The 27259-nt window shown below is 47.9% G+C and overlaps 4 protein-coding genes and 1 pseudogene across 4 annotated transcripts; 3 read left to right on the top strand and 2 right to left on the bottom strand.

Annotated features, from left to right (window-relative positions):
- Window positions 1–1471: 1471 nt before the first annotated feature.
- LOC130404782 (myosin light chain kinase, smooth muscle-like) lies at window positions 1472–5517 on the top strand. The gene is made up of 2 exons (XM_056609679.1): window positions 1472–1962; window positions 3241–5517. The coding sequence occupies exons 1-2, from the start codon at window positions 1861–1863 to the stop codon at window positions 4675–4677; spliced, it is 1539 nt and encodes a 512-aa protein (XP_056465654.1). The 5' UTR covers window positions 1472–1860; the 3' UTR covers window positions 4678–5517.
- Window positions 5518–7189: 1672 nt separating this feature from the next.
- lhb (luteinizing hormone subunit beta) lies at window positions 7190–8732 on the bottom strand. The gene is made up of 3 exons (XM_056609508.1): window positions 8660–8732; window positions 7877–7995; window positions 7190–7426 (listed from the first exon to the last, which is right to left on the bottom strand). The coding sequence occupies exons 1-3, from the start codon at window positions 8730–8732 to the stop codon at window positions 7190–7192; spliced, it is 429 nt and encodes a 142-aa protein (XP_056465483.1).
- Window positions 8733–11319: 2587 nt separating this feature from the next.
- On the top strand, window positions 11320–17801 carry mrps5 (mitochondrial ribosomal protein S5). Its single transcript, XM_056609507.1, has 12 exons — window positions 11320–11396; window positions 12423–12515; window positions 12925–13050; window positions 13183–13296; window positions 13571–13690; window positions 14077–14111; window positions 14772–14862; window positions 15571–15617; window positions 16304–16361; window positions 16526–16588; window positions 16798–16934; window positions 17319–17801. The coding sequence occupies exons 1-12, from the start codon at window positions 11348–11350 to the stop codon at window positions 17541–17543; spliced, it is 1158 nt and encodes a 385-aa protein (XP_056465482.1). The 5' UTR covers window positions 11320–11347; the 3' UTR covers window positions 17544–17801.
- A 1662-nt stretch (window positions 17802–19463) lies between these two features.
- Window positions 19464–23786, bottom strand: LOC130404652 (myelin and lymphocyte protein-like). The gene is made up of 4 exons (XM_056609506.1): window positions 23370–23786; window positions 21878–22042; window positions 21613–21765; window positions 19464–20551 (listed from the first exon to the last, which is right to left on the bottom strand). Exons 1-4 carry the CDS (start codon window positions 23460–23462, stop codon window positions 20477–20479), a joined length of 486 nt encoding a protein of 161 aa, XP_056465481.1. The 5' UTR covers window positions 23463–23786; the 3' UTR covers window positions 19464–20476.
- Window positions 23787–23836: 50 nt separating this feature from the next.
- LOC130404966 (uncharacterized) lies at window positions 23837–26605 on the top strand (annotated as a pseudogene).
- The last annotated feature ends 654 nt before the right edge of the window (window positions 26606–27259 follow it).

Raw genomic sequence — 27259 nt, 5'->3', positions numbered from 1 at the left:
CTGTATTCATACAATGCTGATTAAACTATTAACTCTTCACAAACTGTCTGTCCCTTTATCTCACTTTCTGTCTGTCTGTCTGTCTGTCTGTCTGTCTGTCTGTCTGTCTGTCTGTCTGTCTGTCTGTCTGTCTGTCTGTCTGTCTGTCTGTCTGTCTGTCTGTCTGTCTGTCTGTCTGTCTGTCTGTCTGTCTGTCTGTCTGTCTGTCTGAGTGTCTGTCTAACTGTCTAACTGTCTGTCTTAGTGTTTGTCTGTCTGAGTGTCTTCTGTCTAATGCTGCGTTCCAGGAACACTTTTTAGCCCGTAAGGTATGAGCTGAAACGGGGGTTACATCGATCTGGTACGAGTTCACGGCTAGTGTGTTGCGGGTTTGACTGCCGTTCCAGGGCACTTTGTGAAAACACGGGTTACGGATTGCCTGGAATGCACCATAACTGTCTGTCTGTCTGTCTAACTGTCTGTCTGTCTTACTGTTTGTCTGTCTGTCTGTCTGTCTGTCTGTCTGTCTGTCTGTCTGTCTGTCTGTCTGTCTGTCTTCCTCTCCTCCAGAAGTAAAAAAGATGTTTAATCTTCAGCTTACTGGGTTTTTACTGCTGGTGAGCCGTTACGAACACGCAACATCTATACCACACTGACAACAGCATCTATCTACACACTCTCCCCCTCCCTCAACCCTCCCTCATTCTCTCTCTCCCTCCAGTCTACCTCTCTCTCCCCCCTCTCTATCTCTCCCCCTTCTCTCTTTACTCCCTCTCCCCATTACTCTCTCCCCCTCTTTCTCCCTCTCTCTCCCCCCTCTCTCCCTCCCCCTCTTTCTCCCTCTCTCACTCTCCCCCTCTCTATCTCTCTCCCTCTTTTTCTCTTTACTCTATATCTATCTCCCCCCTCTCCCCCCCTCTCTCTTCGCCTTTCTCCCTCTCTCTCTCCCCCTATCTCGTTTTAATCTCTCTCATTCCTTCTCTTTCTCTATCTTTCCATCTCTCTCCCCCTCCCTCTCTCCCTTCCCCCTTTCTCTCTTTCCCCATCTTTCTCCCTCTCTCTCTCCCCCTCTTTCTCCCTCTCCCTCGCCCTCTCTCTCTCCCCCTCTTTCGCCCTCTCTCTCTCCTGCCTCTCGCCCCCAACTCTCTCCCTCTCTCCCCCGACTCTCTCCCCCATCTTGCTCTTTCCCCCCATCTCTCTCTCCCCCCTTTTTCTCCCCCCCTCTCTCCCCCCCCCCCCTCTTTCTCGCCTTCCCTCTCTCTCCCTCTCTCAGTCTCCCCCCTTCTCTCTCTCCCCTCTATCTCTCTCTCTCTGATGGAGGTTCCAGTCCAGATTAGTGGTTTATAAACTGAATGTAATTCCCCATAAAGCGGCTTCAGCAGCTGTTGCAGCTCATGTAGTGTGAGGCTGACAGATGTTAATCCCTGGGAGGGGCTAGGGGGTCTGCAAACTGCCCCCGCTCCACCGCTCACTGGCGCTGGTGTCTGACCGGAGTAGAGCTGGTGTCCGTCGGAGTAGAGCTGCTCTCTGACGGAGTAGAGCTGGTGGTGTCTGAAGGAGTAGAGCTGCTCTCTGACGGAGTAGAGGTGGTGGTGTCTGATGGAGTAGAGCTGGTGTCTGACGGAGTAGAGCTGGTGTCTGATGGAGTAGAGCTGGTGTCTGACGGAGTAGAGCTGGTGTCTGACGGATTAGAGCTGGTGGGGTCTGACGGAGTAGAGCTGCTCTCTGACGGAGTAGAGCTGCTCTCTGACGGAGTAGAGCTGCTCTCTGACGGAGTAGAGCTGGTGTCTGACGGAGTAGAGCTGGTGTCTGATGGAGTAGCGCTGGTGTCTGACGCAGCAGCTGGTGTCTGACGTAGCAGCGCTGGTATCGGGTGGTGTAATGGGCGTGTTACTCGACAGCAGCTGGATGAAGTTCGGTCCGGCGGAGCGAGACTCTCTGGAGTGGTCTCCCGGCCCCCCGCCCCCAACGGAGCGGCTGCCTGTGAGTACTGCAACCCTCGCGTAGGCCTACTGCTCTCCTGCCATAGACCTAATGCACTATAGTACTGCAACCCTACCGTAGGCCTAGTACTAATGCAGTATAGTACTGCTCTCCTACCATAGGCCTACTGCTCTCCTACCGTAGGCCTACTGCACTATAGTACTGCTCTCCTACCATAGGCCTACTGCTCTCCTACCGTAGGCCTACTGCACTATAGTACTGCTATCCTACCGTAGGCCTACTGCACTATAGTACTGCTCTCCTACCATAGGCCTACTGCTCTCCTATCGTAGGCCTACTGCACTATAGTACTGCTCTCCTACCAAAGGCCTACTGCTCTCCTACCGTAGGCCTACTGCACTATAGTACTGCTATCCTACCGTAGGCCTACTGCTCTCCTACCATAGGCTTACTGCACTATAGTACTGCTATCCTACCGTAGGCCTACTGCACTATAGTACTGCTCTCCTACCATAGGCCTACTGCTCTCCTACCGTAGGCCTACTGCACTACAGTACTACTCTCCTACCGTAGGCCTACTGCACTATAGTACTGCTCTCCTACTGTAGACCTACTGCACTATAGTACAGCTCTACTGCTTTAACTTTGTTCAATCATTTAACAAATCAACACTCTTTGATCTCCAAATATGTATACACAGATTTTCGATATCATACTTTTTGCAGAATCAACAGATTCATTCACCCTCTTCGTATATTTCCAGTTGGTTGCATTGACTTATGTTGAGGCATCGAGCGTGATGACGTCACCCGCTCTAGACCAAGATGGCTATCACAAAAGCTAATAATTTCGTACGTCGCCGAGCCTCAATATTTGACCTAGAAACATGAGAGAGGAGAGGAGGTCTCCAGAGAGAGGAGAGGAGGTCTCCAGAGACGTAGTAACTAGAGTTGACGTAGAAACCAGAGGTGATCTAGAAACTAGGGTTGATGTAGAAGTAACTAGAGGTGACGTTTTAACTAGAAGTGATGTATTAACTAGAGGAGATGTAATAGTTACTAGAGGAGAAGTAGTAGTGAATAGAGGTGACGTAGTAACTAGAGGTGATGTAGAAACTATAGGTGACGTAGTTACTAGAGTTGACGTAGTAACTAGAGGTAATGTAGTAGTTACTAGAGGAGACGTAGCAGTAACTAGGGGTGATGTAGTAGTAACTAGAGGTGACCTTGTTACTAGAGGTGATGTCGTAGGAACTAGAGGAGACGTAGTAGTAACTAGAGGTGACATAGTAGTAACTACGTCTCTTTACCCCTCTAGGACCAGACCAGTCCGGGGGAGTCCCGCCTCGGCAAGCTGTCCGTCGTCTCGGTGGTCACGGCGACGGCGGCCTTGCTTCTCCTCCTGGGGGGGGTGCTGGGGCTGCTGGCTTGTCGGCGGCGGCGGGCCGGGGGCAGGAAGCCGGGCCTGCTGGCCAACGTGATCGCCCTGGAGGACCTGGAGGACCTGGAGGACCCCGAGGTCCTGGAGGTCCTGGAGACCCTGGAGGACCTGAGAGACCCGGAGAGGAGCCGCGAGCTGCTCTCCTCCTGCCGCCGCAGCAACAGCCGGCGCTGGCGCTCCTCCAGCGCCAGCTCGGAGGAGCAGGACCCGGCCGACGGGGTCTTCCTCATGGTCTACCTCCCCTCCCCCTACCAACACACCCTCACACGGCTCGCCAGAGCCGCCAGCACCCGGAGCTCCCGCAGGTCCCTGGGGGCCTGGGGGGGGGCTAAAGACCTGGAGACCCCCAGAGACCCGGAGAGCCCAAAAGAGTTCCAGGCCTCAAAAGACCTGGAGATCCCTGGAATCCTGGAGACCCCCAAATACCTGGAAACCCCGAGGGGCCTGGAGCCCCCCAAAGTCCTGGAGACCCCCAAAGACCCAGAGACCCCTAAAGACCTGGATAGCCCCAAAGAATTCCAGGCCTCAAGAGACCTGACGACCCCACTGGAGACCCCCAGAGTCCTTGAGAGCCCCAGAGTCCTGGAGACCTCCAGAGACCTGGAGAATCCAAGACTAATGGAGAACCCCAGACACCAGGAGACCCCAAGATACATTGAGACCCTGGGAGACATGGAGACACCAAGAATCCTTGAGACCCCCAAAGACCTGGAGTCCCCCAAAGATCTAGAGACCCCCAGAGACCTGGAGACCTGGAGAGACCTGGAGATCCTCAAATGCCTAGAGAGCCCCAAAGATCTGGAGTCCCCCAAAGATCTAGAGCCCCCCAGAGACCTGGAGACCTGGAGAGTCCTGGATATCCCCAAATACCTAGAGAGCCCCAAAGAGCTCCAGGCCTCAAGAGACCTGGAGACTCCCAAATACTCCAGGTCTCTCCAGAGACCTGGAGAATCCATGAATCCAAGACTCATGGAGACCCCCAGAGACCTGGAGACTCCACTAGAGACCCCCAGAGTCCTGGAGACCTCCAGAGACCTGGAGAATCCAAGACTCATGGAGAGCCCTAGAGAACTGGAGACCTTGGGAGACCTTGAGACCTTGGGAGGCCTTGAGATCCCAAGAGACCTGGAGACCATGGGAGACATTGAGACCTCTAGAGACCTGGAGACCTGGGGAGACCTTGATACCCCCAGAGACCTGGAGACCTGGAGAGACCTTGAAACCCCAAAAGACCTTGAGAACTCTGGAGGCCTGGGTACCTCGTTAGACTTGACCGGGGCAAACAGTGGAATGCAGCAGGATGAGAAGATGTGATAATAGTACTGCAGTACTACTACAGTTGTAATATCACCTACTACAGAACTACTGCAGTACTACTTTTACCTATTGCAGTACTACTATCAACTACTAAAGTACTACTGCAGTAATACTATTACCTAATGTAGTAGTCTGAAGTCTTGATTCTATAGCGAACCCTGAGTCTTGTTCATATAGTGAACCCTGAAGTCTTCTTTCTATAGTGAACCCTAAAGTCTTGTTTCTACAGTGAACCCTGAAGTCTTCTTTCTATAGTGAACCCTGAAGTCTTGTTTCTATAGTGAACCCTGAAGTCTTGTTTCTATAGTGAACCCTGAGGTATTGTTTATATAGTGAACCCTGAGGTATTGTTTATATAGTGAACCCTGAGGTCTTGATTCTATAGTGAACCCTGAGGTCTTGATTATATAGTGAACCCTGAGGTCTTGATTCTATAGTGAACCCTGAGGTCTTGATCTATAGTGAACCCTGAGGTCTTGATTCTATAGTGAACCCTGAGGTCTCATATCTAGCCCTACAAGTGGATTCTGTTGATATTGAACCTTCATGGTTGAAGGCACTCATTGTCGCTACGGATAAAAGCAACAGCAAAATAAATGAAATAACAAAATACCTTAACATTCTTTGTGATGTGTTAAATACCTTATTATACTTTGTTATGTGTAAAATACCTTATTATACTTTATAATAGCCATGAAGGTACTATGGACTTCATGCTGAACGACTTGTGTCGTTTATTGACTTATATTCTATGATGTGGAATTGTAAATGATATATATATATATATGTTTTATGTAGATTCGTAACATGGAAGTCAGTGTTAAAGTATTAAAGGATTTGGCCTCGAATCCTCTCCCTCCTTTTGTGACATGGGGGAGTGAGAGCGGGGGGTTGAGGAGAGAAACCGGGGGTGAGGAGTGAGACTGGGGGTGAGGAGTGAGACCGGGGGGGGGGGGGGCGAGGAGTGAGACTGGGGGGGGTGAGGAGTGAGACCGGGGGGGTGAGGAGTGAGACCGGGGGGATTGAGGAGTGAGACCGGGGGGATTGAGGAGTGAGACCGGGGGCTTGAGGAGTGAGACCGGGGGGGGGGGGGTGAGGAGTGAGACCGGGGGGGTGAGGAGTGAGACCGGGGGGATGAGGAGTGAGACAGGGGGGATTGAGAAGTGAGACCGGGGGGATTGAGGAGTGAGACCGGGGGGGGGGGGGGGGTGAGGAGTGAGACGGGGGGGGGTGAGGAGTGAGACCGGGGGGATTGAGGAGTGAGACCGGGGGGGGTGAGGAGTGAGACCGGGGGGATTGAGGAGTGAGACCGGGGGGGGGTGAGGAGTGAGACCGGGGGGGGGGGGGTGGAGTGAGACCGGGGGGGATTGAGGAGTGAGACCGGGGGGGGGTGAGGAGTGAGACCGGGGGGGGGTGAGGAGTGAGACCGGGGGGGGTGAGGAGTGAGACCGGGGGGGGTGAGGAGTGAGACCGGGGGGGGTGAGGAGTGAGACCGGGGGGGGGGGGTGGAGTGAGACCGGGGGGATTGAGGAGTGAGACCGGGGGGGGTGAGGAGTGAGACCGGGGGGGGTGAGGAGTGAGACCGGGGGGGGGTGTGGAGTGAGACCGGGGGGGTGAGGAGTGAGACCGGGGGGATTGAGGAGTGAGACCGGGGGGATTGAGGAGTGAGACCGGGGGGGTAGGACCTGACAGGACCATAATATGATCGCTCTACTCTCTTTCTAGTGCGACAGAGCGCTGGTAATACTGGAACCTGGTACACTGGGAAGGTGGGACCAGTTATCAAAGCACACGGATTCATAGCTCTGTACATTTTATTGATCAATTCTTTACACACAGTCACAGCAAGGAGAATAGCATGTTGATACACTGAGGTCACTTTGGACCGGCTGTATTCACAGCAAGAGCCTAATTAGTGTTTAATGACGTTCAGATTAGCGGTTGATAGTGACTGGTAAATGTTTATGAAGTTAACCTTAAGGTTAGTAGAGGTCATTGAAGGTTAGTCAGTCACAGTTAGAGGGTTAAGTGAAGTTCAGTAAGAAGAAATTAAGATGACCTATTAGGAGTCAAGGTGAGTAACAACTAATGGTTAAGGTAAGGTGATCTAGTAGTAAAGTGTTATTTTAAGTTGAGATAGTAATAGTTAAGATAATCTGGTAGAAGTCGAGGTGAGGAGTTAGTAGTTAAGGGTTAAATAAAGGTGATATAGTAGGGTTTAAGGGGTTAGGTGAATAAATAGTACTGAATGGTTGGATAAAGGTGATCCAATTGCAGTACATAATTAAGGTGAGTTAGCATTAGTTAGATATTAGCAGTAATTAAGGTGTTAAAGTGAGAAAGTAGTGGTTAAATAGTTATCTATCTATTGGTAGTTAAGGGTGGCATTAAGTGGGTTAAGTAGTAGTTAAGGTGAGTTAGTAGAAGATAAGGTGAGTCAGTAGTAGTTACAGTGTGCGAGTGGTAGTTAAGGGTGACATTAAGGTGCGTTAGTAGTAGTTAAGGTGAGTCAGTAGTAGTTGAGGGAGGTGCTGGTGCAGAAGTCGGGCTGCAGGCTCTCCACCGTGCAGTCGGAGGTCTCCATGGAGCAGCGGGAGCAGGAGCAGCTGAGTGCGGCGGGGTAGTGGACCACGGGGTCCACCCCGGGCCCGCAGCCCGGCAGCTCCAGCGGCCGGTACTGCAGCTCCTGGTAGGTGCACACCTTCTGCACCACCTTGCTGAGCCGCGGGGGAACCCTGGACGGGTCCTCATACACACAACACAGCACACATGAGGACCAGGGGGGCCGTGGACGGGTCCTCATACATACAACACAGCACACATGAGGACCGGGGGGACCGTGGACGGGTCCTCATAGACACAACACAGCACACATGAGGACCAGGGGGGCCGTGGACGGGTCCTCATACACACAACACAGCACACATGAGGACCGGGTGGGGGGGAGGCGTGGGTTCTAAGTCTAGAGACGTTGATCACAATACGACCGTTATAACATGTAGTCCATGACACCTGAGAAGGCCCCCACCTCCCAGAATCCCGCAGGGATGCAGTGTTACCACGGTGATGCAGTAATGGTGATGCGGTGTTACCACGGTGACGCAGTAATGGTGATGCAGTAATGGTGATGCAGTCACACCACGTTGACACAGTGCTACCATGGTGATGCAGTGTTACCACGGTGACGCAGTATTACCATGGTGATGCAGTGGCCGCTGCAGATGGTGGTCTCCACCGGGTGGCACCCGGGACAGCCCTTCTTCTCCACGGAGACCGTCTGGTTGACCAGCTGGCAGAGGGGCAGCTGATAGGCTGCTGGACACAGAGGGGCAGCTGATAGGCTACTGGACACACAGGGGCAGCTGATAGGCTGCTGGACACAGAGGGGCAGCTGATAGGCTACTGGACACACAGGGGCAGCTGATAGGCTGCTGGACACAGAGGGCAGCTGATAGGCTGCTGGACACAGAGGGGCAGCTGATAGGCTGCTGGACACAGAAGGGCAGCTGATAGGCTGCTGGACACAGAGAGGCAGCTGATAGGCTGCTGGACACAGAGGGGCAGCTGATAGGCTACTGGACACAGAGGGGCAGCTGATAGGCTGCTGGACACAGAGGGGCCGCTGATAGGCTGCTGGACACAGAGGGGCAGCTGATAGGCTGCTGGACACAGAGGGGCAGCTGATAGGCTGTTGGACACAGAGGGGCAGCTGATAGGCTACTGGACGCAGAGAGGCAGCTGATAGGCTACAGAGCCTATCAGAGTCTCATTGTTCTAGACTCTAGGATATTGAACTAGGATCTAAAGGATTAAAATTGTTATAAACTATGTTTTTGCATATTCAACTATAATTAAAACATTGAACTATGTTTCAGAGTATTTTGGTATGTTTTCAGGTATTGAACTCTATTACTAGTGTGGTGAAGCATGTTGCCATGTATTCCAGAGTGTTCTAAGTGTCTCTCTGTCAGGCTCTTACCTCCCAGGGGCGCGAGGGCCCCCAGCGCCACGGAGAGGAGGGGGAGGAGCCTGAGGAAGGAGCTGCTCGCCATGCTGCAACACAAACACCCGGTTAAGCTAGTCCTAGTCAGCAGGTTAGTAGCACATTATTAGGTTTTATCTTATTCAGTAAGTAACTTCTTACATCATTACTTAAGTTATATCATTATGATATTAATAAGTTATATCATCATTACATTAGTAAGTGATTGAATTATTGCATTATTAAGTTATATCATTATGACATTAGTAAGTTATATCGTTATTACATAAGTAAGTTATATCATTATTATAATTTTAAGCTACATCATTGTTATATTAGTAAGTGATTGAATTATTACATCACATTGGTAAGTTATGTCTTTATTACATTAGTAAGATACATCATTATTACATTAGTAAGTTATATCTTTATTACATTAGTAAGATACGTCATTATTACATTAGTAAGTTATATCATTATTACATTAGTAAGTTATATCATTATTACATTAGTAAGTTATATCATTATTACATTAGTAAGTGATATCATTATTACATTAGTAAGTGATATCATTGTTATATTAGTAAGTTATATCATGTTACATTAGTAAGTTATATAATTATAACATTAGTAAGTTATATCATTATTACATTAGCTATATAATTATTACATTAGTAAATTGTTTGTTTAACGCATTATTGATACGTCCAATTATTACATTACTAAATAATTAAATGATTGCAATATTACATTATTACATTGGTAGGTTAGCAAGTTAAAAAAATATTACGTTATTAATAGTTAGTTATTGTGTTATTATGTTAGTGAGTTAGTACCAATCATGTTATATGCGTAGTTAATATCATAAATAGAATGCAAAATGTAAATATTAAACCTATAATACATAGTCAACATCAATGCAATCAATAGAAACGCAATCCATAGAAGACATTGAAAATATGAATCTAGTAAATGATAGAGGAAGAGGAGGAAGAGGAGAACTCACCTGCGTTGGTGGAGGAGTAAAGGGAGGAGGAAGGACCTCTATATATGGGGAGACCAGGAGGGAGGCTCCTGTCTCTAGGGGGAGCAGGCGGGAGGAGGGGGGAGGAGAAGGGAGGGGCCTGTCTCTAAGAGGAGGAGGAGGAGGAGGGAGGAGAAGGGGAGGAGGAGAAGGGGAGGAGGAGGGAGGAGGGAAGGAGGAAAAGGGAGGAGGAGGACTGTTGTTCTGCTTTACTTTATCCGAACAACCACAATAAATATCTCCACAAATATTTCACTTAGGACTTTTGTTTCGTATTTTTTGCCAGATTGACAATACAATACAATACAATACAACTTTATTTATCCCACTAGGGGCAATTAGTTTGAGCAGCTTGCATACAGACACAGTAACATACAAACAACAAATACACACACCCAACTACGGAGCGTTTAGTAGTCGAATTGCAGAGGGGATGAACGACTTGGAATGGCGGTTTGTTCTGCAAGCAGGTAAAGCGTAGCGACGCCCTGATGGCAATAGAGAGAATTCACTTTTAAGAGCATGGCCAGAAGAAGCCAAAATACCTGCTGCTTTCTTAATGATTTGCCGATTGCAAAAATAATTCAAGTCCCTTTGTTTAACTCCAGTGATCTTAGAACAGATGTTGACTATACTGTTCAGGCTGTTTCTGTCCTTTACTGTGAGGCTTTGAAACCAGCAGATAAAAGAAAAACTCAGGAGACTCTCAATAAAAGATTGATAAAAACGACAGAGGATGACAGGACTCACAGAAAAGGAATTTAGTTTGCGCAGAAGGTGAATTCTCTGTTGCCCTCGCTTCACAATAGCCTCAGTGTTTACATCAAACTTAAGGTGATCATCGAAAATAGTTCCCAGATATTTATAAGATGTTACTACAGTAGATAGAGCTACTGTCATTCCTTGTGTTGGATGTTGTTCCACTACAGTAAAGTCCAACTGTTGTTGTTCCTCGGCAGGTGTCGGAAGAGTTCAGCGGAAGAGATTATGAAACGTTGTGTTGTTCAGCCTTGACTCTAAGACGGGGATCACCTGCATCCTGTCGGAAGACGCTGGAATTCTCTCTCTCGCCCTCTCTCTCTCGTCCTCTCTCTCTCTCTCTTTCTCTCTCTCTCTCCATATCTCTCTCTCTCTCTCTCTCTCTCTCTCCATATCTCTCTCTCTCTCTCTCTCTCTCTCTTTCTCTCTCTCTCTCTCTCTCTCTCTCTCTCTCTCTCTCTCTCTCTCTCTCTCTCTCTCTCTCTCTCTCTCTCTCTCTCTCTCTCTCTCTCTCTCTCTCTCTCTCTCTCTCTCTCTCTCTCTCTCTCTCTCTCTCTCTCTCTCTCTCTCTCTCTCTCTCTGGCTCTCTATCTATCTCTGGCTCTCTCCCTCGTTCTCTGTCACTGAGAAAACGTACATTTACATTCTGAAAAAAGGGCCCACACAGGCCTGCGGGCACCGTGTTTGCTACCCGTGCTATAGAAGATCTCACCTGCGTTATTTATTTATTTGTTGATGATGTTGTAAATAAAATAAAATAAAACACATAAGCCTGACATCGCCAGACAATTGGTCAGATTCCCAGGCTGTATCTGCTTCGTGTAAGGTATATTAAATGAGTATTATTTCGAACAGGCACATGTTAACCGCCTCGTCCTCCTGAAGGACCCCACAGATCCAACATGGCGGCCTCCGTGCGGGCTTGTTTTGCCCTCCGTTTCTCACTCGGAGGTAAATAACTTCGCGTTTCTTCCCATGTTTTTAATGTGTTCAGCAGGGCGATATAAAGGAGGTGTTAATTATGTGTTGAGGAGGTGTGGAGGAGGTGTGGAGGAGTACTACACACTACACCAACCCCGCACCTCCAGGTGCGGGGTTGGTAAGAGAGTTGCCGTGTCCTCCAGGTCAATACTGCAGGGTTGTAGTATTGTTGTGAATGCCTCTCCAACAGTAATAATAATAATAATTAAGATATACATGTAGTTAATTATATCACAGGAAGACCGACTCCATAACTGTGTCAGTTTCATTCACCCAGTCTATATAGAACTGTATACTGTCCCTTCTATATAGAGCTAGGTCATACTGTCCCTTCTATATAGAGCTAGTTCATGGCTCTAGTGCATATATATCTGTATACTGTCCCTTCTATTCTAGATAGAGCTAGTTCATGGCTCTAGTCTATATAGAACTGTATACTGTCCCTTCTATTCTAGATAGAGCTAGGTCATGGCTCTAGTCTATATAGAACTGTATACTGTCCCTTTTATTCTAGATAGTTAGGTCATGGCTCTGGTCTATATAGAACTGTATACTGTCCCTTCTATTCTAGATAGAGCTAGGTCATGGCTCTAGTCTATATAGAACTGTATACTGTCCCTTCTATTCTGGATAGTTAGGTCATGGCTCTAGTCTATATAGAACTGTATACTGTCCCTTCTATTCTAGATAGAGCTAGGTCATGGCTCTAGTCTATATAGAACTGTATACTGTCCCTTCTATTCTAGATAGAGTTAGGTCATGGCTCTAGTCTTTATAGAACTGTATACTGTGCCTTCTATTCTAGATAGAGCTAGGTCATGGCTCTAGTCTATATAGAACTGTATACTGTCCCTTCTATTCAAGATAGAGCTAGGTCATGGCTCTAGTCTATATAGAACTGTATACTGTCCCTTCTATTCTAGATAGAGTTAGGTCATGGCTCTAGTCTATATAGAACTGTACTCTGCTCCAGTGCTGAGATGCGTGTGGTTGCAGCTCCCCTCCAGGCCAGCGGGGCTGCTGTGGTTCTTGGCTCTCTCCAGCGGACCCTCCTCCAGCCAGTCAGGCATGGAAGCTTCTTCAACAAATGTACGTTTACTTAATCCTTCTTCTTTATTGACACACTCTTTCTACCGTGATGGTATTTTAGCAAGAACGGTAATAAAGGGGCGTGTTTCCATAGTAACAGATGTAACAGAAGTTACAGGTGTCTGTGATGTGTTCCCATAGTAATGGTTGTTTATGATGTGTTTCCATAGTAAAGGATGTGTGATGTCTTTCCATAGTAACGGTAGTGTAATGTGTTTCCAAAGTACGGGGTGTCTGATGTGTTTCCATAATAACGGTTGTGTAATGTGTTTCCATAGTAACATTTGTGATGTGTTTCCATAGTAACGGTTGTGTGGTATGTTTCAATAGTAACGGTTCTGATGTGTTTTCATAGTAACAAGTGTCTTATGTGTTTCCACAGTAACGGTTGTGTGAATTGTTTCCATAGTAACAGCCGATGAGCTGTGGCGGGGGGTCCTGGCAGAGACGGGGGCCGGCGCCCGGAAGGGCCGCGGGAAGAGGACCAAACGCAAGATGAAGACCGATCTCAACAGGGGCCAAAACATCGGAGAGGGTGAGACGCCTGCCTGTCTGTGTGCTCACCTGTCTGTTTATTACCAATATAAAGATCACATGGTGATGATGATGATGATGGTGATGATGATGATGATGATGATGATGGCGGTGGCGGTGGCGTGTGTTCCAGGGAGGGCGGGCTTCCTGTGGCCTGGGCTGAACGCCCCGGTGTTCCGGGCCGGAGCGCCGCAGGCCGTCTCCAGACGGGGGGACGCAGAGCAGCTAGAGATGCAGGCAGAACTAGGTACACACCAAGTACTACACGCTACTACTGCACACTAAGTACTACACACTACACACTACTACACACTAAATACTACACACTAAATACTACACTCTATTACTACACAACAAGTACTTCACACTACACTCTACTACACACTAATTAAGTACTAAGTAAGTAAGCACACTAAGTAAGTAAGTACTACACGCTACAAACTACAGGAAAATGGAACATCCTGTTGTGATGTTACTTCCTGTTTTGATGTAACTGCCTGTTGTGATGTCACTTCCTGCAGTGCGTTCCAGAGATGAGTGGGAGAAGAGGAGGAGGATGAAGGTGAAGAGAGGAAGAGGATGGACCGGAAACTCCTGGGGGGGCATCAGTCTGGGGGCCCCGGACCCTGGGCCAAACGGGGGTACACACGAACACTCTCGCACACAGAGACAAGCAAACACACACGCACGCACACGCACAATCAATCAATCAATCAGTCAATCACAATCACGCGTCAGACATGGTCAGGGATTTGAATATCAATGCATGCTCAGCTAAGTGCTGATGCTCAAAGTCAATCACAAGTCCGCGGCAGAATGGGTTGGGACATGGAGGCCACTCCCATAGGCTGTGTACATAGTTTTGTGTTGTTATCTCCTTCCATGACATCACAATTTCAATTACAGTAACTGCTCTTAAGTATACTGCACCATTTCACCAGCAGGTGGCACAAAATCACACATAATCTGTATCTACTAGCAGCTTGTATAAAGTTAAGTTAAAAAAGTGTTATTTCCACTCTTTCAGAGTCATTTGAAGACTTTGATTCGCGTGTGATTGAGGTGAGTCCCTTCATTGATCTCTCCATGTTCTTTTAGCCAAGCTAGCTGAGTCTTGAGTTCACAGACCTTAAGCTAGGGAGCCTTAAAGGGCTGGTGTTTAAAAGTAAGCAGACTGTACCCCCCCCTTATCTCCCCAATGACAGAGGAGCTGCAGTGGCCTGCCCTGTCCTGTGTTTTGTAAAGTGCCAGTAGGTATTCCAAAATGACAGAAAATATTAAAATGCATAGTCTCTAGTGCCATTTGTCCAACCCGGGCCACCATTCAAATATGGCGCACCCCGTGGAAGAGGACCCCCTATATACTGCAGATATAAAGGGCTCAACCTTTAAGGTAAACGCACTGCCCCTTTAAGATAAACACACTCCCCCTTTATGGTAAACACACTGCCCCTTTATGGTATACACACTCCCCTTTTTTATGGTAAACACACTGCCCCTTTATGGTAAACACCCTGCCCCTTTATGGTAAAGAAACTGCACCTTTAAGATTACCAAACCATCAGCTAACTGTTATTAACTGGGGAACAGCTACTGTAGGCCTGTACAATTTTGTTGTTTAATTAATTAAATTGTTGTTTGTTAACTTATTGAAATGTTTCTTGTTCACAAGGTGAAATTTTTGTTGTTTACAATGTGAAATGTCTGTTTGTTGTTTACTAGGTGAAGAGTGTTTTCAACATGACAGCCAAGGAGGGGAGGAAGAGGTCCATCAGCTGTCTGGTGGCCGTGGGCAACGGCAACGGGGCAGCAGGTCAGCTCTGTGATGAAGCTGCTCTATGTAGAGAGGGTCTAGCTACTCTATGTAGACGAGGTGTAGCTGCTCTATGTAGAGGAGATAAGCAGATTTTTGTAGAGGAGGTCTAGCTGCTCTGTGTAGACAAGGTCTAGCTGATCTATGTACAGCAGGTCTAGCTGATCTAGGTAGAGGGGGTCTATCACCATTACAACCTTCAAGTCACAACTCAAAACTCACCTGTTCAAACTCGCACACAACGTCTAACTGATCACTGTTTTGATTGTTTTTTTGTTTTGTTTTGTCTTGTTTTTGTTTTATTTATTTCTTATTGCTTATGTTTATTTATTTAATTATTTATTTATTTATTTATTTTTTCCACAATGTCTTGTTTTTTAAAAAAATGTATGATGACTATATGCTCTGTAAGGTGACCTTGGGTGTTTTGAAAGGCGCCTCTAAATTAAATGTATTATTATTATTATTTATTATCTGATCTATGTAAAGTAGGTCTAGCTGCTCTATGTAGAGGAGTTAAGCTGCTCTATATAGTACGGGTCTAGCTGCTCTATGTAGAGCAGGTCTAGCTGCTCTATGTAGAGCAGGTCTAGCTTCTCTATGTAGAGCAGGTCTAACTGCTCTATGTAGAGGAGGTCTAGCTGCTCTATGTAGATGCGTTCTAGCTGCTCAATGTAGAGGAGGTCTAAAGCAACTGTTTCCTCTCAGGGTTTGCTCTCGGTAAAGCAGCTGACAGGACAACAGCGCTGAGAAAGGTAAGGAGAACTCATTATATTTACTTTATATATTCTATCACTTCAGGGTCACAGCCAGCTTCTGGAAGCCCAGACACGCTCTAAGGTGCTTTCTTCAATATTTAGATATTATATACCTGTGTGAACCCCCCCCCCCCCAGCCAATTTAATCCATTCAACAATCACATTACCCTGTCCTCATCACCTGACCCTGTCCTCATCACCTGACCCTGTCCTCATCACCTGACCCTGTCCTCATCACCTGACCCTGTCCTCATCACCTGACCCTGTCCTCATCACCTGACCCTGTCCTCATCACCTGACCCTGTCCTCATCACCTGACCCTGTCCTCATCACCTGACCCTGTCCTCATCACATGACCCTGTCCTCATCACATGACAGGTGATCAACTCACCGAAAACTCACTTTAAGGAAAAAGAACCCAGAATCATATAAAATCGGAAGCGAGGTCTTAATTTAAGGGGGTCATCTGAGGTGTACCCCGGTAGCTCAGCTGGTAGGGTGCGTACCATTTAAGGCTCGGTCCTGATCGCAGCGACCCCGGTTCGAATCCTGCCCGTGGTCCTTTGCTCCATGTCCTCCCTTCTATCTCCCATACCTACCTGTCTTTCTCACTCTTGTCACAAAGCATAAAAAATGCAAAGGGTGACATCTTAACCTAGGGGGCACATCTTCATTTTGTGCAGGCGAAGAATCGAGCGGTCCACTACCTGTACTACATCGAGAGATACGACAACCACACCAGTGAGTGTGTGTGTGTGTGTGTGTGTGTGTGTGTGTGTGTGTGTGTGTGTGTGTGTGTGTGTGTGTGTGTGTGTGTGTGTGTGTGTGTGTGTGTGTGTGTGTGTGTGTGTGTGTGTGTGTGTGTGTGTGTGTGCGTACGCTGAAACCTTGTGTTTTTCTTCCAGTTTATCACGACATTGAATCTACGTTTAAGAAGACGACCCTCCGCATGAAGAAGCAGCACCAAGGTCAGTCTGAGAGGTCAGAGGTTAGTCTGAGAGGTCAGAGGTCTGTTTCTCTTTCTCCCTCTCTCGTCAGGGATGTCCTCAGTCTTCCATTTGTCAGATAATCTGCCACTGATTCAGTTTATCAGAATTCAATTATAATTTACTTGTGTGTCTCCCGGTCTGTCTGTCCCTGTCCGTCCTTCTCCGTCCTTCTCCTTGTGTGTCTCCAGGTTACGGTCTCCACTGCCACCGGGCGGTCATCACTATGTGTAAACTGATGGGGATTCAGGACATGTACTGCAAGGTGGACGGCTCCACCAACCTGCTGAACATCACTAGGGCCCTGTTCACCGGCCTAGCCAATCAGGTACTCTCTCTTCACAGGCCTGGCCAATCAGGTACTCTCTGTTCACCGGCCTGGCCAATCAGGTACTCTCTGTTCACCGGCCTGGCCAATCAGGTACTCTCTGTTCACCGGCCATCAGACTGTTTTGCCATTTAAATCGATTTACATGAAAATCCATTGAAACAAATCATTAAGATGATGATGTCATGATGCTAATGTTATGATCATGTCATGATGATGACGATTTCATGATGATGACGATTTCATGATGAGGATGATGGCATGATGCTGATGATGCTGATGATGCTGATGATGTTGTGATGCTGATGATGTCGTGATGCTGATGACGTCGTGATGCTGATGACGTCGTGATGCTGATGATGTCGTGGGGCGTGTGTTGGGCAGGAGACCCACCAGTCGCGGGCCGACCGGCAGCGCCTGAACGTGGTGGAGTTCCAGGGGGAGCGGGGGCCCCTCCCCCTGCTGGTGGCGCGGCCGGAGGGCGGGGCCCGGCCCGACGCGGAGCCCCAGGACCACGCCCCGGACGCCCGGCTGCACTGGGCCGACGTGCGCGTGGCGCAGGGCTCCAAGCGCTCCGTCTGGGCCTCGGCCAAACGCACCATCTGGTAACCACGACGACGCCGCATCAGGACCGCCCAGGAGACGGGGCCACTGGGGACCTGGACTGCCCCAGACATCGTCATGACGACAGGACATGACGACAGGACATGACGTTTCATGACGTCGTCATGACGATGTGTCATGACGTACAACCACCAACATACAAAGAGGTTAAAACAGAAATGAGAGGATGTTCCAATGTCATATTCTGGGTCAAACCTGAACACAATAAAACATGCCACAGTTTCAATTTGTTCAATTTCTTTGGAGAGACCGTAAGCAAGACGCAACTAGGTCCATGAGTCCTCACATTCAGGGTAACCAGTTAGGAGCGGGTATTGTAAGTAGGGTTGCCAACTTTCAGAAATTAAAATAAGGGACGCCCACCACGGGCCGACTCCTGTGGGGCGGGGCGCCCGCATTAGTGGTATGTTTTATTTTGTGCTGGTGTTTTTAGTAAAGGGTTGATCAAGAAAGCAATTAGTCATACTTAAAGCTTGAAATGCTTTATTACCACATAACATTCTCTTATAAAGTTCAGTCAATTAAATCTTGAATGAAATCTCTTTGTGTGGCGATGAACTTTTAAAATATAAACTAAATAAACTGAGAACTTCATGTTACTTTTTAAGTGCATAACTATAGGGACTCTCTTTGAAAAATTTTACAAAAAAAACCAGTACAAATAAACAACAAAAACACTTATAAACTTATGTAAAAAAAGAAAGTGCAAATCATTACTCCTTCCCTCAACATTACTCCTCCCCTCAAAACTGTTACTTCTTTTTCCAGGTGTACTTCTTGTTACTCCTTGCAGCACTGAGTAACTCTTTGTCTTTCAAAGCGCTGTTGTAAAACTCTGAACAGGACTGCTCAAAGTTGAGAGTGATCAGGAGCTCACTTCTCATGAGCTCTGTGGAGCACCTGTTCCTGCATTCACTCCATTTGTTGGCCATTCTGGAGAAGATCCTTTCCACACATCCAGTGGATGCTGGGAAATGATCTAGGAAATGTATGTATATTAAAGAATAAAGGTTTTCTTTTAACAAATGTATTTATTTATTTATTAACTGTTAATCCATTAGTATGATTTGTTCTTTAAGTGGCCATATATAATATTTATATACTTCTGTATATTAAATAAATGGTCGTTCATTCAACTTTTGAAACTCAACATCCTAAACATCAATCAAACCACAACAGTTTACTAAAATAGGCTCTGCCCATGCACTGCGATGTTCTGGCAAAAGCACAACCAGATAGGAAATCAATCACAACATAATGTCTCATACCGTATCAACCTCAGGAGATGATTGGGGTATGAAGAACTGTGACACTGACGCTTGGGTCTTCTGTGATCTTTCGTGTCTGCAGTGTTGCTCTCCTGTTGCATGCTGTCTGATGTCAGACAGACCACCGTGCGCCACTGAAAACACTCGCCGACATATTTTACAACTTGCCTTGTAAACATCTCCACTGACGCTGTCCAGCCAAGGATGTGCGTCTTCCCACTCACGTCCGTATTTCTGCAAGCGTTTACGCTTTTGAGGACGTGGTGGAGTACCGGGTGTAGTGGGCATTTTTAAAAGGCGCGGGTTTTGTGAGCAGCGCCGGTGTGTGGTGTCTGTCGCTAGGCAACCGTGACCACCACACGCATGCGCATACACACAGATGACCGGAGCGGGTCTTGCGTAGATCCCGCCGCGACAATTTTGCTGACCGTAGTACCGTATTCCCTGTGTTTTGTTTTGATCATTGTTAGATTTAGTATTTGTGTGTGTGACAGACATGTGTATTGGAGATTTATGGAAATACGGAACAAATTACGTCCCGTATTGGTTCAATACGGGACGCAACATTTAATTGCCAAATAAGGGACGATTCCGTATTTTACGGGACGGTTGGCAACCCTAATTGTAAGGGATATTCTATATATTCTGAAATAATTCAGACCGGTCAAATTAATATCAAATATATTTATTACACATCTCAGATTCAAATGTCAAGTGTATATGTTTTTGTTTTTTTTGCGAATATTAACGGAAACATAAAAAAAGGGACCTGGACTAATCCTAGCCCAGGTCTAAACTAACTCACTGAAATGGCTACTGACGCTAACCCTAGCCCAGGTCTAAACTAACTCACAGAAATGGCTAGCTGAAGCTAACCCTAGCCCAGGTCTAAACTAACTCACTAAAATGGTTAGCTGAAGCTAACCCTAGCCCAGGTCAAAACTAACTCACTAAAATGGTTAGCTGAAGCTAACCCTAGCCCAGGTCAAAACTAACTCACTAAAATGGCTAGCTGAAGCTAACCCTAGCTCAGGTCTAAACTAACTCACTAAAATGGCTAGCTGAAGCTAACCCTAGCCCAGGTCTATACTAACTCACTGAAATGGCTAGCTGAAGCTAACCCTAGCCCAGGTCTAAACTAACTCACTAAAATGGCTAGCTGAAGCTAACCCTAGCCCAGGTCTAAACTAACTCACTGAAATGGCTAGCTGAAGCTAATCCTAGCCCTGTCCAAACTAACTAACTAAGACGACCTGTTGAGGAGACTGTAAAATGTCTCCTCTAGTTACTTTAATCAAGTAAAATAGTTTAGACCGTTGGAGGTTAGAGAGTTGGGGTTAGGGAGTTAGGGATAGATGGTGAGGGTTAGTGAAAGAAGATTAGGGTTCGAGGGTGAGGGTTAGGGTCGAGGTATCCAGGGAGGTTCATATAGTTTATATAACATGTTTTGCTCAGAATATTTAGGATGCTGAAGCTAAAAATAACCTAAAGTTCTCTACTTTTTACAGTATAGTATTCTGATCGTATGCTATGCTGATATCTAATAGTAGATATCAGCTGATGATGATATGGTGATAATCACCATATCATCTTCAACTGATTAATTGATTCTAATCTAAGGGCTGTCTGAACATTGTTGATCTTCATTCCTCAGGAGCTCTTCCACCGCAGAGCAGAGAAGATGGCATGTAGAAAATAGAGCAGTGTGGTGAGATAAGACATCACCTGGAGAGAGAGATAACCACAATATCAATACACAAAATACACCCCTGAATGACCTGTCGCTGTATTGTCTAACCCCTACCTGCTCCTTAATGACCTGTCACTGTACTGTCTAACCCCTACCTGCTCCTTAATGACCTGTCGCTGTATTGTCTAACCCCTACCTGCTCCTTAATGACCTGTCACTGTACTGTCTAACCCCTACCCGCTCCATAATGACATGTCTCTGTACTGTCTAACCCCTACCTGCTCCTTAATGACCTGTCTCTGTACTGTCTAACCCCTACCCGCTCCACAATGACCTGTCTCTGTACTGTCTAACCCCTACCCGCTCCTTAATGACCTGTCTCTGTACTGTCTAACCCCTACCTGCTCCTTAATGACCTGTCTGTACTGTCTAACCCCTACCTGCTCCTTAATGACCTGTCTGTACTGTCTAACCCCTACCCGCTCCTTAATGACCTGTCTCTGTACTGTCTAACCCCTACCTGCTCCTTAATGACCTGTCTGTACTGTCTAACCCCTACCCGCTCCTTAATGACCTGTCTCTGTACTGTCTAACCCCTACCTGCTCCTTAATGACCTGTCTGTACTGTCTAACCCCTACCCGCTCCTTAATGACCTGTCTCTGTACTGTCTAACCCCTACCTGCTCCTTAATGACCTGTCTGTACTGTCTAACCCCTACCCGCTCCTTAATGACCTGTCTCTGTACTGTCTAACCCCTACCCGCTCCATAATGACCTGTGTCTGTACTGTCTAACCCCTACCCGCTCCATAATGACCTGTCTCTGTACTGTCTAACCCCTACCCGCTCCTTAATGACCTGTCTCTGTACTGTCTAACCCCTACCCGCTCCATAATGACCTGTCTCTGTACTGTCTAACCCCTACCCGCTCCATAATGACCTGTCTCTGTACTGTCTAACCCCTACCCGCTCCATAATGACCTGTCTCTGTACTGTCTAACCCCTACCCGCTCCTTAATGACATGTCTCTGTACTGTCTAACCCCTACCCGCTCCTTAATGACATGTCTCTGTACTGTCTAACCCCAGAGTCCTTACCACAGCAGCGATGTCCAGGCGGTAGATCTTGAGGGCGCTGGGCGGCAGCACGGGGACAGCTGATGCAACAGTTCCTATCGCCACGGTCAAGTAGGCCAGCACCACAGACGCACTCAGGTACAACAGCACGGCAACAAAGTGGTAGGCCACATCCTGGAGACCAGAGGAGGAGAGGAGGTGAGGGAGGAGGAGAGGAGATGAGGGAGGAGGAGAGGAGAGAGGGAGGATGAAAGGAGTCGAGGGAGGAGGAGAGGATGTGTCTTACCAAGGAGGGCCAGATGCCACCCTGATTGGCTCCACAGGCGAAGATGAAGAACCAGAGCGTTGTCATGACGAAGCAGAAGATGGAGACGAACATGACCCAGCCCAGGGGGTTTTCAGGTTCCACAAGGTTGGAGGCGACCAGCGTCCATACCAGACCCCCGAAGACCTGCACACACACACACACACACACACACACACACACACACACACACACACACACACACACACACACCGTTACACACACAAACACACACACACACACACACACACACAAGGACGCACACACACACACACACACACAAACACACACACAAGGACACACACACACACGCACCGGTACACACATACACACACACACACACACACACACACACACACACACACACACACACACACACACACACACACACACACACACACACACACATCCGACAGACACACCCCACACACACACACACCCCCCATGACTGTGTTACCCTCCCTTGGTAAACAGGTTGCAGTGCAGTCTGGTTTGGAACAGTTCCTCATCACCTAGTCACGTGACATGTTTCAACAAACCTGCCTCGTCAGATAGAAGGATAACATGTTGCAGTATCACATGTGCAGCGTAGCATATGCTATCTAGCATAGTAGTGTATACCTTCCATAGGGTAGCATAGCACTGTTCCTGGCCTCTTCTCTGTATCATTAACATTTTTAAATGTATTCTTGCTTGTGGTTTATGTCTTCTCTGTACTGTAACTGTACTTGTCGGCTATCTTGGCCTGGACTCCCTGGAAGACGAGATACTATATCTCAATGGGACCTTCCTGGATAAATAAAGGTAAAAAAAACAAAACATGCTACTCCAGACACAATGCTAAGCTACTTCCCTGAAACGTCATGTGTTCTGGTTCTGAGTTTGTCTATGACGTCAGCAGCACTAATGGATGTCACTATGATGACCTTGTCTGCGTGCCAAGCCTTTCTATTGTTGCTAAGCAACATTAGACCGTTGGACTTTTGACCAATAGGAGATGAGTCAATCATCCAACTGGAGAAACCAGTTCTGTTCAATGAAGGGAGTTTAGTTAGAGAAGAGTTAGCCTTCAGGTAGCTATGCTGTTAGCGTTCAGGTAGCTATGCTTCCGTTTTGTCCTTGATTTTGTATAAATCTATAATACATAATACATTTATCTGTAGATATAGGTATATATATGTGAATAACATTCTAATCCCGCGCTAATCCCATTCTCCACAATTATGTTAGTCAGTCAGTCAACAGTCTGTCAATCCGCCATTCAGCAGGCAGTCAGTCAACAGTCAGTGAGTCAACAATCTGTCAATCCGTCAGTCAACAGTCAGTCAGTCAGTCAGTAAACAGTCAGTCAGTCAACAATCTGTCAATCCGTCAGTCAACAGTCAGTCAGTAAACAGTCAGTCAGTCAGGCGTAGATATGTTTTAAGGGAGGGTGAGTAGCGAATGAGGGCATGTGAGTAGAGGATGTACTCACAAACTCAGGGATGAAGAAGAGGTCTGGGATGGAGGTGAAGATCCGGCTGCCAGTCGGCAGCACGTCAGCAGAGGTCGACGCCATTCTGCTCATCTAGTTCTATAGAGCTGCACTTCTATCTGAGGTCTAGTTCTATAAAGCTGCACTTCTATCTGAGATCTAGTTCTATAGAGATGCACTTCTATCTGAGGTCTAGTTCTATAAAGCTGCACTACTATCTGAGGTCTAGTTCTATAGAGCTACACTTCTATCTGAGATCTAGTTCTATAGAGCTACACTTCTATCTGAGCTCAGGGTAGATGCCTTCGCTACAGATGACTGAATTCTCTGACTGAATGGAACGCTCACTGATTACATTTGTTTTTCAAGGACTCCTCCCCTCCCACCAGTGTTTTATTGGAAAAACTTGAAACCTGTCTGACCAGTCCCAAGCTATGTGGGTGATTTATGTACTAGTGCAGGACACAATGGGCACACACAAGATGTTAAGATTCAGAGATTTGGACAGGGATTCAAATATATATCAAACTATAGTTATGCATTAATAGTTATATATATATATTGATAAAACTATTCTATACATCAAACTATAGTTATACATGAATAGTAACATATAGTGATAAAACAAGTCTATATATGAAATTATTGTTACATATGAATAGTTACATATAGTGATAAAAACTAATTTATATATCTAACTATTGTGTCGTTGCTATTTCGTTTCCTAAGAGATATTGCGTAGGACAGAAGAGATTTCTAAATGTGAAAAGCACAGGCCGGTTACAACGCAAAAAGCTTTACATTTAGAAGCAAATGAGGTGTGGTCACGCAGTTGATCAGAGAGGCAAGAGAAGGGAAAGGAGACCTGGCAGTGCTGTGGCTCGATCTCACCAACGCTTATGGATCCATTCTTCATAAGCTAGTGGAAACAGCACTGGACCGGCACCATGTCCCAGGTAAAATGAGGGACCTTATCTTGGACTATTACAAGAGTTTCAAGCTGAGAGTCACCTCTGGGACAGTCACAGTCATCTGAGTGGCATCGCCTGGAGAAAGGGATCATCACTGGATGCACTATTTTATTTTTATTTTTTTCGCCATGTACTAGGAATTCTTTCTCTGCTTTTGACCCATCCGGGTAGCCGGTGAACACATACACACACAGAGGTCCACACACATGGGGGCACACACATGGGGGCACACACATGGGGGCACACACATGGGGGCACACCGGCACTACCGGAGCAGTGGGCTGTCGCGGTACAGCGCCCGGGGAGCAGGTGGGGGTTTCAGATGCCTTGCTCAAGGGCACCTCATCCGTGGATTTTCTCAGGATTCAAACTGGCCACCCTCCAGTTACCAGTCCAACTCCTTCACCAGTATGCCACGGATGCCCCCTTTCAGTGATTCTCTTTGCCTTGGCAATGAACATGCTGGTCAAGTCAGCAGAAGTCAAGTGCAGAGGTCCGCTCACCAAGTCTGGAGTCCGCCAGCCCCCCATCAGAGCCTTTATGGACGACCTGACAGTAACGACGACGTCAGTGCCGGGGTGCCGATGGATCCTTCAGGGCTTGGAGAAGATCATCACCTGGGCTCGGATGTGTTTCAAGCCTGCAAAATCTAGGTCCCTGGTGCTCAAGAGAGGGAAAGTGACGGACAAGTTACGCTTCCCTCTGGACGGCACCCAGATTCCATCAGTCACCGAGAAACCCATCAAGAGCCTCGGAAAGACCTTTGATTGCACCCTGAAGGACGCTGCATCCATCAAGGCCACAAATCGGGAGCTGGAGGCATGGCTGACAGCAGTGGACAAGTCGGGTCTGCCTGGTGAATTCAAGGCCTGGATTTACCAGCACGGTGTTCTCCCCAGGATTCTGTGGCCCCTGCTTGTGTACGAGTTCCCGATAACAACAGTACAGGGCTTCGAGAGGAGGATCAGCCGTTACCTCCGTAGATGGCTGGGCCTGCCACGAAGCCTGAGCATTATCGCTCTATACGGGCACAAGAACAAACTGAAGCTCCCCATTAGCAGCCTGAATGAGGAGTTCATGGTTACCCGTGCAAGAGAGGTGCTGCAGTACAGGGAATCCAGTGATCCAAAGGTCTCCCAGGCTGGCATCGTAGTCAGGACTGGAAGGAAGTGGAGGGCGCAGGAAGCAGTCGAGCAGGCGGAGTCACGCTTGCGTCACAGCGTGCTGGTCGGCCCAGTGGCATCTGGACGAGCAGGGCTTGGTAGCGTTGCAACCACACGCTACGATAAAGCCCTGGGCAAAGACAGACGCCGATTGGTCCAAGAGGAAGTGAGAGCTGGCGTGGAGGAACTGCGTACTAGCCATATGGTGGGGATGCGACAGCAAGGCGCATGGACGAGATGGGAACAGGCAGTGGACCGCAAGATCTCCTGGTCTGAGCTCCTGGTCTGAGTTCCTGATTGCGTCCGTCTATGACGTCTTACCCAGCCCATCCAACCTCTTCTGCTGGGGCAAGGTTGACGCACCATCATGTCCTTTGTGCCTCAGAAGGGGAACACTAGAGCACATCCTCAGCTGTTGCTCAAAAGCCCTGGGAGAAGGACGCTACACTTGGCGCCACGACCAGGTGCTGAAGGCGATAGCAGAAACCATCTTCACCAGCATCACCCAGAACAAGCCTCTCCGACCAGCAAGGCAGGCGATTGCTTTCATTCGAGCAGGGGAGAAGCCGAAGCCAAGGGGGGCAGCGGGACTCCTTGGAACCGCACCGGACTGGCAGATGAAGGCCGACCTGGGGAAGCAGCTCAGATTCCCAGAGCACATTGTGGAAACCACCCTGAGACCAGACATAGTTCTGTTCTCAGATTCAACCAAACAGGTGGTCCTACTGGAGCTGACAGTTCCCTGGGAGGAGCGCATGGAAGAGGCCAATGAGAGGAAGCGTGCCAAGTATGCCAACTCAGTGGAGGAGTGCCGCAGACGGGGGTGGCGTGCCCGGTGTGTGCCAATAGAGGTGGGCTGTAGAGGCTTTGCAGCGCGATCTCTCTGCAAAGCATGCAGCATGCTTGGAGTCACAGGTGCACGTCAGAGAAAGGCCATCAAGACCACCACAGAGGCAGCTGAGAAGGCCTCTAGATGGCTGTGGATCAAGAGGGGTGATCCGTGGGTACATGCTACTTAGACACAAGTTGGGACTTGATCAATCCCGGCTGGGTCGCCTGGTTGAGGGTGTATGATGTTGCGAGACCCGAAACACCCAATGACCCCAGGATCCATCACTGTTGATGTGTCTAAGTGCATCAATAGATGTATTTCAAACTACATATAGTGATACAACTAGTCTACATATCTAACTAGTTCTAGTGATACCACTATAGTCAGCAGGTCAGTGATGTCATCAACTCTCCATCCCAGCCTGTGTTTGTGACGAGGACGGTCTCCAAGGTGATGAGGACATCTCCAGGGTGATGAGGACGGTCATCACGGTGATGAGGACGTCTCCAAGATAATGAGGACGGTCGTCACGGTGATGATGACGTCTCCACGGTGATGAGGTCGTCTCCACGGTGATGAGGACGTCTCCACGACCCTGACCCTATGTCGGGACACACAGAGGGGAGCGGTCAGTAGGTGGAGGTCTGGGTGGAGCAGGACGCTGTAGGCCCAGTGGGTGGAGGTCTGGGTGGAGCAGGACGCTGTGAGCCCAGGGTGGAGCAGTGGTCCTGACGTGGTATCGTCGTTGTAACTGAGCGGTAAACCACACAGGGCTGATACTCTCACCATGGTGATACGATTCAATCAACTGAAATACTGGATGGAAGTGTCCTGTCAATCACAGTCTCCTGGTTGCTTAGCAACGGATAAGGTTTGTTTACAGGTAACCAAGCTTCTAAACATCACCTGGGGAGGGTTAGAGAT

This window comes from Gadus chalcogrammus, chromosome 15, assembly GCF_026213295.1.
Source record: "Gadus chalcogrammus isolate NIFS_2021 chromosome 15, NIFS_Gcha_1.0, whole genome shotgun sequence".
Taxonomy (NCBI): Eukaryota; Metazoa; Chordata; class Actinopteri; order Gadiformes; family Gadidae; genus Gadus; species Gadus chalcogrammus.
Note: the sequence above shows the minus strand (reverse complement) of the source record. Positions and strands in the feature narration are given on the sequence as shown.

Bases quoted from the DNA above. Each gene is read 5' to 3' on its own strand.
- LOC130404782 (XM_056609679.1), top strand. From the start codon at position 1,861: ATGGGCGTGTTACTCGACAGCAGCTGGATGAAGTTCGGTCCGGCGGAG. The intron at 1,963-3,240 runs GTGAGTACTGCA...TTACCCCTCTAG, and splicing joins CCCCAACGGAGCGGCTGCCT to GACCAGACCAGTCCGGGGGA.
- lhb (XM_056609508.1), bottom strand. From the start codon at position 8,732: ATGGCGAGCAGCTCCTTCCTCAGGCTCCTCCCCCTCCTCTCCGTGGCG. The intron at 7,996-8,659 runs GTAAGAGCCTGA...CTCTGTGTCCAG, and splicing joins GGCCCTCGCGCCCCTGGGAG to CAGCCTATCAGCTGCCCCTC. The intron at 7,427-7,876 runs GTAATACTGCGT...TGTGTGTATGAG, and splicing joins GCGGCCACTGCATCACCATG to GACCCGTCCAGGGTTCCCCC.
- mrps5 (XM_056609507.1), top strand. From the start codon at position 11,348: ATGGCGGCCTCCGTGCGGGCTTGTTTTGCCCTCCGTTTCTCACTCGGA. The intron at 14,863-15,570 runs GTCAGCTCTGTG...GTTTCCTCTCAG, and splicing joins CAACGGCAACGGGGCAGCAG to GGTTTGCTCTCGGTAAAGCA. The intron at 16,362-16,525 runs GTGAGTGTGTGT...TTTTTCTTCCAG, and splicing joins GAGATACGACAACCACACCA to TTTATCACGACATTGAATCT.
- LOC130404652 (XM_056609506.1), bottom strand. From the start codon at position 23,462: ATGAGCAGAATGGCGTCGACCTCTGCTGACGTGCTGCCGACTGGCAGC. The intron at 22,043-23,369 runs GTGAGTACATCC...GTGTGTGTGCAG, and splicing joins TCTTCTTCATCCCTGAGTTT to GTCTTCGGGGGTCTGGTATG. The intron at 21,766-21,877 runs GTAAGACACATC...TCTGGTCTCCAG, and splicing joins GTGGCATCTGGCCCTCCTTG to GATGTGGCCTACCACTTTGT.